A 17,074-nucleotide genomic window follows, 5' to 3' on the forward strand; every position below is an offset into this window, starting at 1 on the left:
GCAGCCACGTGCTACACACAAAATGAAACGACGAACTCATTCATCTCATCGTTTCCTGAGGCCACGAACATCACTCTTACCTTTATTTGTTCCATATAGTCTCAGGTTGCATGCAATTTAATTCCCAAGCACAAGGCCTCAAACGCTCACGCTCTTGATGCCATGTTCATGTTTGCTGTTTTGTACTGTTGGAATGACATTCTTGATCTCACCCTCCTTCTGTAGCTCATCATGCAATAACGTCAATTTTTGCAAAGGAGGAGGATTCAAGCATGCAAAAGCTCCATCACGAGCTGAAGATCATTGGAAGAGTTTTTTTTTCACTTTGTTCCGCCAGGTGTCTCCGAGAGGGAACAACAGCCAGTACGAGGAGGTTGGAATCCCAGTCGCCTTGATGCGCCTTGAAGATGCACAAGAGATGCGCCAGGTGAAGGTAGGTTATTGAACTTTACTTTCGTTTGAGCAAGAAATGTTTCCCATTTTTCTGAACTTCAACTTTTCCCCCAAGCTTTGAATGGTCTTCCGGTTTTTTATTAATAATTTAATTATTTCTGTTCTTGCAGAACATGAGCCTGAACCTCCGCGCATCCCTTTTTGCACCACCCGAGTCAATAGTCGATTACAATCTGCTGTTGCTGTTCCTCATTGCTGTGTTGATTGTGTCGTTGGCTGGCATCTTCAGTCGCCCACCACCAATCACGCGGTGAGGCTACTATGTTTTGCACTAGTGTTCCATATAGGCTGAGACTGCATCACGGCCCAGCTGGAAATCTGTCATCTTGGTGTTTCACAAAAACTTTCAACCTTGTGTTTTCACATGTACAATTAGCATCAATGTGCGTGCCATCCTTCGGATGGACGTTAAGTTGGCATTTGCATTTAATAACGTAATGGCAGGACCAAACTGTTGAGAGTTGTAACAGCAACACGTGAACTGTGGGCCACCATTGATATGATTTGAATGGCGGACATTAAAAATCTCACGGTATACCTCGTGAAGAGCAGACGATGCAACGCCAATACATTCAACAAATTACAAATTCCTGCTCTCACCTACAGAGGGCGCTGCATCGGCAGCAAGGCAGCACCCAAAACAAATGAAGCTACCCACAGCAATATGTTGAATATAATAGAAGAAGAAGAAGAAGAGGAAGAAGAAGAAGGTGACACGAGTTGAGTAACAAAGAGTACAAACAAGCGTTACGCCTAGGTCCACCGTCGGTGAAGTGATGCGAGTTGACAAAGTGGAAGACGCAAGGCGGCCATCTTGGATTTTGACGTGGCGACCCAATTTTCAATAGCGTTATTCCTTATGCCGAGATACACCCACACACCGGATTAGACGTTAGTAGTTCGTTCATTTTTCAAGATATTTCGCTCACAAGGTTCAGACATATATATATGGTGGCGGCCATCTTGGATTTTGACATGGCGACCCAATTTTCAATAGCGTTTTCCTCATGCCTAGATACACGCACACACCAGATTAGACGTTAGTAGTTCGTTCATTTTTCAAGATATTTCGCTCACAAGGTTCAGACATATACGTATATATGGTGGCGGCCATCTTGGATTTTGACGTGGCGACCCAATTTTCAATAGCGTTTTCCTCATGCCTAGATACACGCACACACCAGATTAGACGTTAGTAGTTCGTTTATTTTTCAAGATATTTCGCTCACAAGGTTCAGACATATATATATATGGTGGTGGCCATGTTGGATTTTGACGTGGCGACCCAATTTTCAACAGCGTTCTTCCTTGTACCTAGATACACCCACACACCAGATGAGAAGTTGGTACTTCGCTTATTTTCAAAGATATTCCTCTCACAAGGTTCAGACATACATGGCGGTGGCCATCTTGGATTTTGACGTGGGTTGCACCCACACACCAAATTCGAATGCCGTCCTTCGCTTACGCACGCACGCCCGCACGGACGGACGGACGGACACACGGACGGAGGGGAAAACCATAGTCCCCCTTTCGCTCCGCGGTGCGACGGGGGACAACAACTCTGAGCAGATGTCAAATGTGACACTAGGAGCCACCTATTTATGATATTGACAAATATGACAAAATTGTTGAAACTAGAACTGCACTCAGTAGAGAGCATACCTCCGCCAGGTGAACACTTTATGTTTTATATCCCAGAGTAGACCAGAAAATCACAATACAGAATCACATTTAATCAAAATCATCCGTCCACAACTTTTTGAGATATCCTGCTTTGTATCGTTTTTGGCCCTATCTCCCAATGGTGAAGAATCGCTTTTAAAATTATACTAGCCGGATTTGGATGCGGATCTTTACCAAAATTGAATCGATTCTTCCTTGTCACACACACAACCTGTCCACCAAGTTTCGTCCAAATCCGTCCATAACTGTTTGAGATATCCTGCTATATGTTGGTTTTAGCCCGATCTCAGGTGAAGAATCACTTTTAAAATTAAATAATTCTCATATCCTCATCCATATTCACATCTTCACCAAAATTGAATCGATTCTTTTGTCACACGCACAACCTGTCCACGAAGTTTCGTCCAAATCCGTCCACAACTTTTTGAGATATCCTGCTATGTATCGTTTTTGGCCCTATCTCCCAATGGTGAAGAATTAAAAAATTAAAAAATTAAAAAATTCTAGTAGCCGGATCCGAATCTGGATCTTCACCAAAATCCAATCATTTCGTCCTTGTCACATACAAGTACATTTGTCAAATTTCGTCCGAATCCATCCACAACTTTTTGAGATATCTTGTTCACAAACAAACGGACAAACAGACAGACAGACAGGGGTGAAAACATAACCTCCATCCACCTTTGGTGGCGGAGGTAACTACTACCTCCACTTTCTCCCCTTCCCTTTCCCCCAATTGTATGTTCCATGTATGCCCTTTTCCTTTGTTCACTTTACTCCTTTCTCCTCCCAAACTTTTTTCCTTTCCTTCTCCACCTCCCTTCTTTCATCACCTTCCTCATCAATGACATTGATCTTTGTAGGGCCATTGGCCTCATGATGTTCATTTTCATGGACGGGTTTCACAAAGTACATTTATGCAGTGATGATGTCCACTCCTGCATCATCAGATGCATATGGCTGCCGAAGCGGTTTCTTGACTATTGGGCACAATCCTGGTCGGGGCGCCACTCCTACGCAGGATACTCGAATGGCTCATTCATCCCAGCAAGCTGGTACTCATTTCGTCGACCTCGGAAGGTCCGATGACAGGCTGAGTCAACCCCACCTGGTGTTTACTTCAATGACCGACCCGGATTTGAACTCAGGACCCTAGACTCCCAAGCCAGCACCCTAACCGTTAAGCCAACACCAGGTTTACATTTATGCAGTACTACGCCTATTTTAAAGACGCTAATCACAATCCTAAAAACAGATAATACAAAAGATAATACAAAATGGTTGCACCAGTTGACGCCTTCGAGGAAACAGCTCCGTCAGCAGGTTCACCGGGCAGCCCTGAAACGCCACTGGGCTCGCCATCCCCAATGCTTAACTGCCAGTAACTACCATCCAGCTCCACGAGCACCTTCTCCCCTATCATCTTTTCTCAACCAACATTATTCCCATTTGTTGGCTTAGCGGTTAGGGTGCTGGCTTGGGATCCTAGGATCCCGGGTTCGAATCCCGGTCGTTCGCTAATTTAACACCAGGGGGGTTGACTCAGCCTGTCATACCTTCCGAGGTCGGCAAATTGAGTACCAGCTTCCTGGGATGAATGATCCCGGTGTGTACCCCGGTCTAGAATAGGTACACCGTATCCCTGCGCATCGTAAGAGGCGACCAAGGGTTGGCGTCAGGAAGGGCATCCGGCCATAAAAACATTGCCTCAAACAGGGAACCATGATTGTCATGGGGCCCGCAAGGCTAACCCCCGCTCCAGCGGGGAAAATGGCCTTAAAACGATCATTCATTCATTCATATGAGAAGAGTGAGAAAAACAGATTCACTCAATGACTGATCAGTAAGCTGACCTCCCGTTGTAAGTAAGTCATGGGATGAGTCATTGCAGCCAAAGTGAAATATTTCCTCATCCCCAATGGTGTGATCTCTGATCAGCAGTTTGGACTCCATCTTGGACACTCAACTTGCGATATGCGACGGCCTCTCTCTCATGAATAACCAAGGCCCGGAATTTTCTGGACATAACACGAGCCCTTCACACTGTTTGGCACGCAGTGCTTGCAAAGCTTTATGCGCGTGGCATCCAAAGCCACCTTCATTCCTACCTTGCCGATTTCATCCACACAGGTAATCAGTGCATACCTTTCAATAGGAAGCTTTCATCTCTCCCAGTGGAAGTTGGAGTGCCCCAAGGTAGTATCTTGGCCCCAGTTTTGTTCCTCGTATACATCGATAAACTCTCATTTGTCCGAGAAAACCCTCATTTCCACTTTATGTTATTTGGTAACACTTCCTTTGACAGAATGGTGGCGGCCACTTCCCCCTTAGCAAATCCAGAAAGTTTCAGAAGCTGTGCCAGCACATGGAGCTGCATCATTTTATCCAGCCAAGTCTCACATTTCCACAATGTCTATATCTACAGGAAAGAAAAGGTGCATCCAATCAAAAAAGTAACTCCATATACCCTGTTGGTCTAATAATAAACATGCACAGCAGATACAATCTCAGGCAACGTTTGGCCCACTTCCCAGCGAGCTTCCTCAGGCCAAATATGTCTATTTCCAAATTCTTTCAAATCAAATTTTAAATTCCTGCCCTGACTTCCTGCGTTGGAGTGGTGATCCATCCAGGATTACAACAATAGCCAAGAAATTGCTTCAGCCAAACCGAGACTGTCCATAGAGCATGGTGCATAATGACCACTGCGACTAAGGCTACGTACCTCTGACCTCTTCAAAAGTTCCATTTATTGCTGCCTTTTTGTGGAGCCGGCCCGGGAAAGTTTTTTGGCCCAAGTTTCATGAACGGGCTTGCCAGGCCTGACGTTTGACTGAAGATGATTTAGACAGGAATTAGGAATTTGTTCAGGGTGCCGGTGACACTTCTGCTACTCTTCTTGAAGGACACCATGGGATCTTTAACATCCAGAAACTAATGTTGGCAGACGGGATGCACGGTCTAACGCCCAACCTAGGGACGGCACACACATTGATGAATCACCCTGCCTGCGGAAACACCGGGATGACTGTTTATAGCTAAGTTGGGATTCGAACCCAGGCTCGACAGTTCAGAGGCGAGTGTGCGTAGACCGTTGCCTGTTCAGCAAGATTATCACACTTGCGGCTAAACTGGCACAACCTTGGCTTGAAAGGTAAGTTGTGTCCTCTTTAGTTTTTATTTTTATTTTTTTTGTATACAAGATCGAGGCTCGTGTAAGAGCTAACATTAATCACAAAAAGACAAACACACATAAAACATATGATAAAGGGAGTGGGAGACAAGATGGAGAGCAGGCACATCAGGAGATCTGTGGGAGGGAGAGGGCTTGGGGGGATGAGGCATGGGAATGGGGGCGGGGGGTTGGGGAGAGGTTAAAAAAAACACATGGACACAGCTAGGACTTCCAGGAAAGAAGTCAGTATTTCCAAAAAGTGGATCTGGGGTGAATTAACGGGGGAAGAAAATATCAAGGTTTTGGAGGGGGGAAGATAAGAGATGGTGGTGAACAGCTGTTTTAAAGACCTGGAGGGTGGAGTGGGATTGAAGAGAGTGAGGGAGTTTGTTCAAGAGGCGGGAGAAAAGAGGAATGAAAGAGTGAAGGTGAGCAGAGAGTCTTGATTTTGGCAGTTTAACCATAAGAGGGTTGCAGGCAGATCTTGTGCGACCTGTAGGAGTACTTGGGGGACAGAGCCCAGAGAGAGCTGGGGGAGCAAGGCCAGATAGGAGTCGGTAGAAGACAGAAAGACCACCTACCTTCCTGCGGTGAGTGAGTGAGAGGCCCTCGGAGTTAGCTTCATCGCGGGAGATTCCAATGATTCCGAAAGCTTTGGTTTCCACAGCGTGAAGCCGAGCTAGGTGTGAGGCAGGAGCACCGGCCCAGAGGGGAGAGCAGTACTCCATTGAGCTGCGGATGAAAGCCTTGCATGTGGTGAGGAGCTAAATCACTCTTGATCACTCTGAAGATGACATGGATATACTGTGATTAACACAAGTCTCACGTCTACCTGTGTTTTACTAGCTTGACCGCAGGATCCGTCTTGGAGGAAGAAGACATGCGGGATCAAGCTTTGAAAATGAGTACAGTTACCATCGGCGTCTTCGTCGTGACTTCATGCCTCATGCTTTTGCTGCTGTACTACCTTTACGACTACGTCGGTGGGTTTGACGTGCGCACTCTCCCTCGATTCCTCCATTAATGAACTTTGGTGTACAGAGCACATGCACGAATGTCTATTTGTTCCATAAGTTGATCTTTGGTACATCACTGCCTGTCGGTGTTGCCTTTGGGGCTCACTCTGCAATCTTCAAAGAAAGTGACAATAATGAGTGGTTGATGAATGATTTGTGAATGAATGACAAATAGTTGATGATTCAATCACTAAAGAATACTCGATTTTGATACTCTAATATTAACTTTGTTCAACAAATTGTTTTGTGTTACCAGACTTGGTCGTGTAATGGTTGGAACGTCCGAGTCTGGGAGGTCGGTGGTTCGAATCCCGGCCGAGTCATACCAAAAACTTTTTAAATGATACGTCCTAGCTGCTTCCTTGCTTCACGTTCAGCATTTATCAAGGCACAGACAAACAACCAGTGTGCAGGATTATGAGCTCCCTAACCAAGAGCTTCAATGCAGCAGGAGGCCTATCAAAGCCTGCCCTATGGTAACAAACATGCAAAATGTCTTCCTTGATCAGGAAGGCACAAAGTCATAATTTACAACTTCTTATTTACCAATGTGTCCTAACCAGGATCTGAACCACAAAGCCACAGAATTGCAGGTAAGATCCCTAAAACACCGATTCATTTAATTGGAATGAAGGATGGGATTCGAACCTGCAGACCTCACATCAACCACACACCGATGAACCCATGACACAAAACTCGTTTTCATCAGATGGGCCTCCTCTTGCATTGAGGTTCCTTGTAAGGATTATAAATTATTATTATTATTATTATTATTAATCTGCTACATATTTTGTACTCCTGTAATCCCCTTCTCTTCCTCCCGCTCCATCAGTTTACGTGATCATTGCTGTGTTCTGCATAGCATCGGCGTTCAGCCTGTACCACTGTCTCTGCCCGTTGCTCTCCTGCATTCCTTACGGACAGTGCAAGTAATTATATTTATACACCTCCTAATGCCAAACAAATGACACGTCTGTGTTTATTTAGCATACAGTACACCTATTACAGAATTGTGCATGCAATACTTCTCAGAAGGCAGTTCAGAAAGTATTATACAAAGGTTAGGATTATGTAGTTACCTAGGCTTGGGATATGGGATATGGGAGGACAACTTGGCTTGGGATATGGGATATGGGAGGACAACTTGGCTTGGGATATGGGATATGGGAGGACAACTTGGCTTGGGATGTGGGATATGGGAGGACAACTTGGCTTGGGATATGAGATATGGGAGGACAACTTGGCTTGGGATATGGGAGGACAACTTGGCTTGGGACATGGGATATGAGAGGACAACTTGGCTTGGGATATGGGACATGGGAGGACAACTTGGCTTGGGATATGGGATATGGGATATGGGAGGACAACTTGGCTTGGGATGTGGGATATGCGAGGACAACTTGGCTTGGGATATGAGATATGGGAGGACAACTTGGCTTGGGATATGGGATATGGGAGGACAACTTGGCTTGGGATATGGGATATGGGAGGACACCTTGGCTTGGGATATGGGATATGGGAGGACAACTTGGCTTGGGATATGGGATATGGGAAGACAACTTGGCTTGGGATATGGGATATGGGAAGACAACTTGGCTTAGGATATGGGCCTTGAGTTACGCACATTCGCCTCTAAGCAGTCTAGCCTGGGTTTGAATCTCCATCCAGCTATAAACTGCCATGTTTCTCAGGTCGGGTGATTCGTCAATGTGTGTGTCGTCCCTCAGATGGACGTTAAATTGGCATCCTGTATGCAGGCATTAGTTGGTAGACATTTAAGAACCCATGGTGTCCTTTCGAAGAGTGGGTGAGCTATCGCCAGCACTCTGAACAAATTCCTACCCTAACCTAGAGAGAGCACTGCATCAACGACACAGCCATGCCCTCAGCCAATGACGTTACCCTGCGGCTTTGCACTGCATAGGAAATGATAATAATAATAAGAAGACGTAAGGGGGTAAGCTTCACCCCTAAGGCAGTTGGTGGTTGTTTTTTTCCTTTCCCCCTTGAGTATGAACTCTCCCAAATACAGGTTATTAGTCCCCTACCGGTGTACACCGGAGGGGACTATAGGCTTTCACGCTGTCCCTCCGTCCGTCAGTCCGTCAGTCCGTCAGTCTGTCAGTCCGTCACGCAAAGAACAGTTTTCCGGACTTTTTTTCTAAACGCTCAATGCTAATGATTTCAGACCTGGTACATGGTTTCCTCATGATAAGTTACAGGTCAAGTTCGAACTTCACGACGTTTTGATCATTTTTGACAAAGTTATGCACTTTGAACTTTGGTAATTCTGATAATTCTGATGATCCTTAACTCAGTGCCATTTTAAGTTTTAATTTCCTTTAAAAACCAATTTCTCTGCAATAATTGGACCGATTGAGATAAAATTTTCACCATAGGAAGGAATCGGTCTGTAGAATATTCTAATGGTAATTATGACGTCACCGGTCACGTGGTCCGGCCGCCATATTGTTTTTCGTGAAAACACGAAAACCCCTTTTTCTCTGCAACGGCTGAACAGATCGAGGCCAAACTTTGCAGGCAGAATCGCATACCCATGATGAACAAAAAAGCCATCGAGCATGACGTCATGCGTCACATGGTTTCAGAGTTATGACGTTTTTAAGCATGAACCTTTAAAACCGAGCTCCTCCCTCATTTTTGATCCAATCGAGGGGAAACTTCACAGATCTGTTCAGCGTGTCATTCTACTAAAATGTCCTTTTGGAATTTGCGATAGGTCACGTGGTTTGGCAGATATCGTTAATTAAACGAAAATATTTTTTAAAAATGGATATCTTGTTTATTCTGGAGTTCTCCTCGAGCCGCACTGCGCACCCTCAGCCTCGTCTCGCGAACGTCAAAAGCGCGACACAGCACGTGCTTTCCGGAGGGGCGGAGCCAAGCCGAGCAACATATATATATACACATCGATCATTGATCGTGAACCGGAAAATATAATAAATTACTGATATTTAGTGACTCGAAAGGTTCTTTATCAACAACTTATTTTCTCGTGCTTCTGCTGACCTGTCTGCAAGGTGTATAAATCGAAGTCCCGAGTACAAATCACAGGTGAGCCCGTCCTGAGGTAATTTGCGATTGGGAACGATTCAGAATCTGTGGGTGAATAACCCTTGGTAATTTCCCCAACAGTTTTCCGGACGACAGACTGCCGGTAGGGGACATGTATTGCAGCGCAATACTCAGAATGCTTGTTCTTCCTAAGATTCTGCTCACTCAAAATAATATGACCAATCATTAGGGATTATCCAAGCTACGTAGTATCAACTGATCCAAATCCATCCAAAAAGTCTTCTTGCACTATTTCCCTCTCTGCCATGCAAGGCAATCATTTCCTTTGTTGAAGAGAGAAAGGGATGAAAGGAAAAGGGAGAGTGTGGGGTTATCGGAAAAGAAGAGGGATGGAGATCAAAATGTCTGCCGTTTTCAACCCTGATACAGTATGTGTGTTTTTAACAAGGATGTTTTGCGTAGGCCTACAGCTTTAATCATGGATCGCGTGTTACAAGGCCTTGTGCGAAGTTAGCAAACTCCATTTCAATGACGTCTTTAGCCCGAGGTCATCTGTTCTTCGTTTAGTAATTCAACAAAAACATGCCCAAAGAGTTTTTGGCACATCCTTTCGGGTTGTCTTGTTTGGCATTCCGTTCCGAGTACTTTGCTCAAGGGTTTGTGGACTAGAGTTCAAATCCCATACACAATGTTGATTTGTCCATCGAGTCCTTCGGTCCTGGTCTCCATGTAAAGGTATGCACTTCGATATCTCCTCTTGTCTGTATCCAACATGTGATTGTTGTACGAGCTCCTCCTTGACGATACTCATTGTGTACATGGACGTGGAGCTGTGATTGAAGGGTCATTAGTTGTGGACATGTCTTTGCAGGCTTTCGCCATGTCCTATACCAGGATTTCGCTCGCCCATAGAGGTCCGACGTCTGATCTTGGCGATGGCGTGTGCTGCACTCGTTGCCGTCTGGGTTGTTTTCCGTAATGAGGACAGGTCAGGCCAAGGTTGGGGTTGTCTGAGGGGAAGTTGCATATTTCGGGCCCATGGGAGAGTAAGGAACAGGAGTGGGAGAAGCTCTTAAATCCACTAAACTCAGATATTAATGCAACTGAGTCAGCTGGGGAAGAGCTTGCGGTTGAAGTGTTGTTTGTGTCCGAGGTTTAATGATAACCAGGTGATGAATTTCCTTGCAGTGTTACGCTGGGTAAACCCATTGTAGGCCCTAATGGTCATATTTCAACCTGTCGTTCATGATGCGGGTTTATCGTGACTCTGACCTCAATCTGATTTTGAATAGATCACGATTCTGACTACATCAACAGGGTGCATAGCAAAATACAATTGTGGACACTTCTTACATACAAGTAAAATTGTGTGTGTGTGTGTGTGTGTGTGTGTGTGTGTGTGTGTGTGTGTGTGTGTGTGTGTGTGTGTGTGTGTGTGTGTGTGTGTGTGAGTGTGTGTGATTTGTGGAAGCATGATTCTGGGTACTGCATGCTTCACAGTATGGCATGACTTATTGATGATCTGGATTCTCTGATTTACTTAAAACCTTCATGTGCGTGACAGCTGGGCCTGGATTCTGCAGGACCTGCTTTGTGCCGCTTTCTGTCTCTGTCTCCTCTTGGTGCTTCACATGCCCAGTTTCAAGGTGACATAAGATTGGAATCGGTTCATTGTTGCTTCCTCCAGTGTGGATTCAATAATGCGCAAAATTTGATTTGTTGCTGTTCTCAACATTGCTCATGGTCAAGGAAAATCAGGGCCAAGCTAAAATGTGAGTGCCAACCAGAAAATGGAAACACTTTTTGGCCTAATCACTGCAGTCCAGACTTATTTTGGAGGAACAGTTATTTTTGCTTGTTGCATCATCTCCTGTTCTCGGACCGATGTATTAGCAAATCAATTAAGTCGAAATGTTTTGAGCACTCGTGTATGTGTCGCTGTGCCCATCTTCAGTCTCCGAATACACATCCGAGAGCATGGGAGCTTTATTGTTCTGGTACACAGTTCCCGTGATGATTATGACAGTTACGATGATGTAAGTTGACCGTGGATGAGAGGGCCGTGTGGAAACCTCTGCTCAGCATGTTCCTCAGTTTGTTTCCCGCATTTTATTTCCCCAGGCCAACACTTTGGAACCCCAGGTCACCAGAGAGCAGAGAGAGCGGGGGAGTTATTACCCTACGCTCGCGAAGCGAAAATCAGGGTTACACATTCGGTTGCGTACGTGCGTACGTGTAGCGTGCGTGTCTGCATTTTAAAAATGCATTTTCTCGGCAACCGTAGGTCCGATTGACTCGAAATTTAACCATAGGAGCACCTCCGCCTGTATAATTATTTTTCATAATTATGACTTCATAGGTCACATAGTACGGATGCCATCTTTGAAAAGCGTTGCACCTCCATAATCATCAAAACCACTCCATGGAAAAATTGAAACATTGCTCATTGTCAAGTACTCCCCATGGGGAATAAGATATATTAATGATGATGCCATCGGTACCTTAATTATGACGTCATAATTTGACAAGTACAATGCTTGATCCGATCAGTTTGAATTTTTTTTTTCTGCACTTGTTGGTCTGATGGACACGAAATTTTCACCATGGGAGTGCCTCCTCCTGTAGGACATTTTAATGATAATTATGACGTCATATGTCACATGGTACGGGCACCATCGTGGAAAAACTGAAAAACGTTGCACCTCTATATCTCCGAAACCGCTCCATGGAAAAAATTGAAACGTGGCTCATTGTAAAGAACTCCATATGGGGAACAAGTATCGTTAACGATGACGTCATTGGTGCCTTAGTTATGACGTCATAATTCAACAGGGACAACGCTTAGTCTGATCAGTTTGAAATTCCTTGAGCGTGATCAACGCAACAATTATATTCGAGAGTATAAACTTATGATGTCATCGTGCATGTGGTCTGGCAGCCATATTGGATCAAAGAAAATAACCCTTCAAAAACCGAAGAGTTGGCTAGGACCAAGTTGACTCCGCAGGGTAAGTATTCTCTGAATACCATGTAGTTGAAAATGCGGAGGAGGACCGAAGACCAATGCATTAGGAGTCTGAAGAATGATCTCCACCTTCACTGAAAGGGAAAATGTGTTAATAACATATGGAGAGAAAAGGTGGTCTGTGTTACGGCAGAAACACGACTGCAGATGATGAGTATTCGGTAAAGTACTGAGCAGGCCGAAGCCTCTATTTTGATGCCTTGCGTCAATCAACTTTAAAACAACTAAGGACATGTCGAGTTTACTTGTCCTATCAACATTGTGTTTTTTGTTGTTGTTGTTGTTGTAAACATGGTCGAAGCTCATGGAAGAGCTAGAGCTGAATGAAATGGAACAAAATGCAAAGGGGGAAACACCAACAGCAGAGTAGAAGTGGGAGTGATATCAAGGGGGAGAAGGACACATGGTCTTAAGTATTTTATGTGTATCTTAGAGTAGATATGGTTTGTGTGTGTTTTTTTTTTTCTTCTCCACAACCAAGTTTTCTAAAAAGTTCATCATTTTCACACCCTCCTTTCAGGCATGTACTTTGCTCTTCTGCTGTCTCTTCCTGTACGACATCTTCTTTGTCTTCATCACGCCTTTCATCACAAGGGTAACCGGCTTGTTTGCTTTTTAGCTCAAACCACAAAAATTTAATCTTGTCCTGCATGCCGAACATAACACTGTAATCCAGGCAACAGCATGTGAACCCTTTTGTAGCCATCTTCTGGTGTTAGGTCATCTGCTCACCCTCAAGCTCCATTAGATCACCTCATCACTTACTGATGCCTCTTGCAGGGTGGTGAAAGTATCATGGTGGAGGTGGCCACTGGACCATCAACTGCTGTCACACGAGAGAAGGTGAGGGTTTCGATCGTGCCCAAAACACGGAATCTACAATGCTCTGTTGGAAAATAATACAATACGAGTTCCCTTACAAAGAACTTTAAAAAAAATTGTATAGATAATCTAAGCTCGCGGAAGAGCTAAAACACAGAACGGATTAGGGAGAAAGCTGACAACAGAGTGAAGGGAGAAAGTAGACAGACGGTCAAACGTAGGATGTGGGTAACGATGAGTGGTAGAGGAGAATGCAAGGAGTGGACAAGATGGATGTGGAAGCAAAATTTTGGTAGGGTAAGGCAGTGAATTAATAGGTATATAAAAGATCATGGTTTTGGATGGGGGACGATTTGAGATGGTGGTGAATGGTTGTCTTGAAGACCTGGAGGGAAGAATGACATTTAATAGAGTGTACAAGTTGGTTCCACCGGCAGGAAATAAGAGGAACAAATGAGTGGAGTTGAGCAGTGATTTTGGATTTAGGCAGTTTCACTAAGGAGTGGGTTGCTGGTGGATCGTGGGAACAATGCACGGAGAGGTCAGAGGGTGCAAGACCAGAAAGGAGGTGGAAGAAGACAGAGAGATCACCGATCTGTCAGTGATGGTGAAGTGATAGGCCCATAGACTCGGCTTCTTTGCGAAAGATTCCAATGATCTTGAAGGATTTGGTTTCCATGGCGTCAAGCTGAGCAAACTGTGAGGCAGGGGAGCCATCCTAGAGGGGAGAGCAGTACTCCATCAAGCTGTGAATGAAAGCCTTGTAGGTGGATCAGAGCTCAGGTGTGCCAAGGAAGGACTTTGCACGACGGAGGATGCCCAGTCAGTGTCTGACTTTGGAGGCCAACTTTGAAATGTGGCTTGCCCATGAGAGATCATGGCTGAGAGTGAGACTCAAGAGTTTGTGTGACTGAACACCTCTTCGAGAGGGATGTTCAGAAAGTATATTGGAGGGTTTGTAGTGTTTGTAGTACGCTACTTTCAGATATATATATATATATATATATATATATATATATATATATATACACATATATATATATATATCAGTCATTATGCGACTCCATACCATCAGTGGTGAACCGCCATTAAGGTATCCCATCCAGCTATCGCTGTACCTTAATGGGAGCGAGAAGCACCACCTGCCACACGGTACATTACCTCTGGTATCCACTCATTATATGGAGTCGCCTGGATGCGGTTGGGAGTTACTAATTAGTATCTGCAATTTCCGTTCTCCAACCTAAATGAATGAATGTTCGAAATGAATTTCCTAAATTCATATTCATTCATCCAACCTAAATGATGACGCACTGCTGGATGGCTCCTCCGGAGCTTGGCGTGCTTATGTGGCGGTGACGTCTCATTCGCTTTTATATAAAATATAACATCACTCCAAGCTCCTAATTAAATTAAATAACATCCTAAATGAATTAAGCAGATTGCATAAAAATGTGAAACAATGCGATCCTGTGTAACAAAAAAATAATAATAATAATAATTAAAATATATATATATATATTGTTGCGGTTTTAGAACCCACACTTGTGTAAATATGACATTATTAAATGGTTAAAGGTAGCACCCCTAGTTAGTCCACAAGCAACACGTAGGCCACCATAGGATTCCAGTTATTTAATTAGTATGTGTTTTAGATAAGGCCGTGTTTCCAATAGTTGAATCTGCGTTGTGTCAATCAAATAAGAAGTAGGCCCCATTCCATTCAGTTTGCAACCTCCCTCTCCAAGCGACGCCATTACGCGCCCTCCAGTCTGCCCATGGCCCCTCCCAATTTGTTACGCGCCTTTGTTAGCAGCGTTCGCTGCCTTGAGCTGGAGCTCGCTCAAACGTCGCCATAAGCCACGCGGTGAGGCCCGGAAAAAGGGGGCGGAACGCGAAGAAGAAGGTGTGGCCACGTCATCCAGCCGTCAAAGGCTGAGCCGGTAAGCCCTCACCAGCCAACCAGGGCTGAAGTGACATCACCGACAGGCGTGGCTTTGGGGCTCGCGGAGCGCTTTGCTGGTGGAGATATAAAAGCGCGAACACAAAGCCCTTTCACAGGACTTACGTGGAGAAGGCTTGGTGCGCATTACAGAAGACTCATGCGCCGGTGTTTGTTAAAGAGGACGTGTTGGAAGGGTGGCTTGGAGAAGGACTGAGAAGAAGAAGGGCGCGCTTGTTAAAGAGGACATTGGGGAGAGAGAGGGCGTTTGGCACAAATGTGCACATATTACATACGCAGGACACCAGCTTCCCCCCGCTATATAATTGTCCGGTCGCGTTCAACTACATGTGGAGCTGCCTGCCGGGTTTCGCCCGCTGGACCGGAGCCTGGACCCCATCGCCGGACCCTCTACCTGTTCCATCAACCATCTACAATCCCCGTGTGAGTGTGTATGTTTGTCCTGGGTATTAAGTTAAGACTGCCAGAAGACTGCCCTGTGTGCTGCTTCTTCCTCTTCCTATCCTGTACATTCTTTTGTTTCCTCTTCTTTCTGTACATGTGTAATAAATTGCCTTGTTCTTTCTTGGTTTCCTCTAATCCGATCGCATTCGTCTTTTCTCTCATTGGGTAAACGTGGCACGATAGGAACCGCTTATAATCGGGTTTAGTCATTGTTAACGGCCCGAATCGCGGCTCGCTTCGCTCGACGTGTCCACTAACGCCATGGTTCGGGCGGGAGTTATTTCCCTGTTTCGCGGTCGGTGTTCGTAATTAGGTATTTGGGACTAAATTGACCAATAACCCTACCTAATACCGAGCGGAAGGAGCGTATAACCCCCAGGACTCGGGTCGGCCAGATAACAAGACAAGGGGATTAACCCCCCCCCCCCCCCCTGATAAGGGGAGAGCCGACGTCTGAGATCCGCAACAATATATATAGGACTTGAGTGGAACAATTAACTGGGCAAACTGATTGGGCAAACAAATGGAACATGTCTTTCAATCCTGATAAATCTCACACTCTTACGATGTCTCTCCGAAAAGACTGACTGGAAAACCCTCCCATCCACTTTCTGAATAATCCTCTCCAAGAAGTTCTGTCACTCAAGCTTTTGGGTCTCACTATTTGCCATGATCTTTCCTGGGAAAACCACATTTCAAATCTGGCCTCCAAAGCCAGTCGCCGACTGGGCATCCTCCGTCGTGCGAAGTCCTTCCTTGGCACACCTGAGCTCCTCACCACATACAAGGCTTTCATCCGCAGCTCTATGGAATACTGCTCTCCCCTCTGGTCTGGTGCTCCTGCCTCACACCTAGCCCGTCTTCACGCTGTTGAAACCAAAGCGTTCAGAATCATTGGAATCTCCCGCGATGAAGCTAACCTCAAGGGCCTTTCACTCACTCACCGCAGGCAGGTTGGTGGTCTTTCCGTCTTCTACCGACTCCTCTCTGGCCTTGCCCCCCCAGCCCTCTCTGGGCTCTGTCCCCCAAATATTCCTACAGGTCGCACAAGATCTGCCTGCAACCCTCTTATGGTTAAACTGCCAAAATCAAGACTTTCTGCTCACCTTCACTCCTTCATTCCTCTTTTCTCCCACCTCTGGAACAGACTCCCTCACTCTCTTCAATCCCACTCCACTCTCCAGGTCTTTAAAACAGCTGTTCACCACCATCTCTTATCCTCCCCCATCCAAAACCTTGAACTTTTCTACCCTCGCTAATTTCGGCCCCCTTGTGTTTTATACTTCTCCCCCCCCCCCCCCCCCCCCTTCCCACGCCTCCTGCCCCCAAGCCCTCTCCCTCCCACACTTCTCCCTGCTCTCAAATGTTGTGGTTGTGTGCTTCCCCTTCTCTCCCCATCTTGTCTTCCGCTCCCTCTTTTTGTATATTTTGTTTGTCTGGTTGATTTGTTTGTG

At 45.4% G+C, this 17,074-nt stretch overlaps 1 protein-coding gene across 4 annotated transcripts in view; it reads left to right on the top strand.

Annotated features, from left to right (window-relative positions):
- LOC137418488 (signal peptide peptidase-like 2B) overlaps positions 1 to 17,074 on the top strand; it is a 48,780-nt gene that overhangs the window by 12,657 nt on the left and 19,049 nt on the right. For 2 of the 4 annotated variants that reach the window (XM_068104563.2, XM_078773045.1), the window contains exons 4-11: positions 338 to 433; positions 564 to 703; positions 6,161 to 6,297; positions 7,163 to 7,259; positions 10,238 to 10,354; positions 10,931 to 11,012; positions 12,912 to 12,986; positions 13,172 to 13,234. In XM_068104563.2, coding sequence (XP_067960664.1) covers positions 338 to 433; positions 564 to 703; positions 6,161 to 6,297; positions 7,163 to 7,259; positions 10,238 to 10,354; positions 10,931 to 11,012; positions 12,912 to 12,986; positions 13,172 to 13,234 — 807 coding nt within the window. The remainder of the gene's footprint in view (positions 1 to 337; positions 434 to 563; positions 704 to 6,160; positions 6,298 to 7,162; positions 7,260 to 10,237; positions 10,355 to 10,930; positions 11,013 to 12,911; positions 12,987 to 13,171; positions 13,235 to 17,074) is intronic. The other 2 variants (XM_078773046.1, XM_078773047.1) reach the window with 2 other exon arrangements.

The sequence above is a fragment of the Myxine glutinosa genome, chromosome 2, assembly GCF_964187855.1.
Source record: "Myxine glutinosa chromosome 2, kmMyxGlut1.1, whole genome shotgun sequence".
Taxonomy (NCBI): Eukaryota; Metazoa; Chordata; class Myxini; order Myxiniformes; family Myxinidae; genus Myxine; species Myxine glutinosa.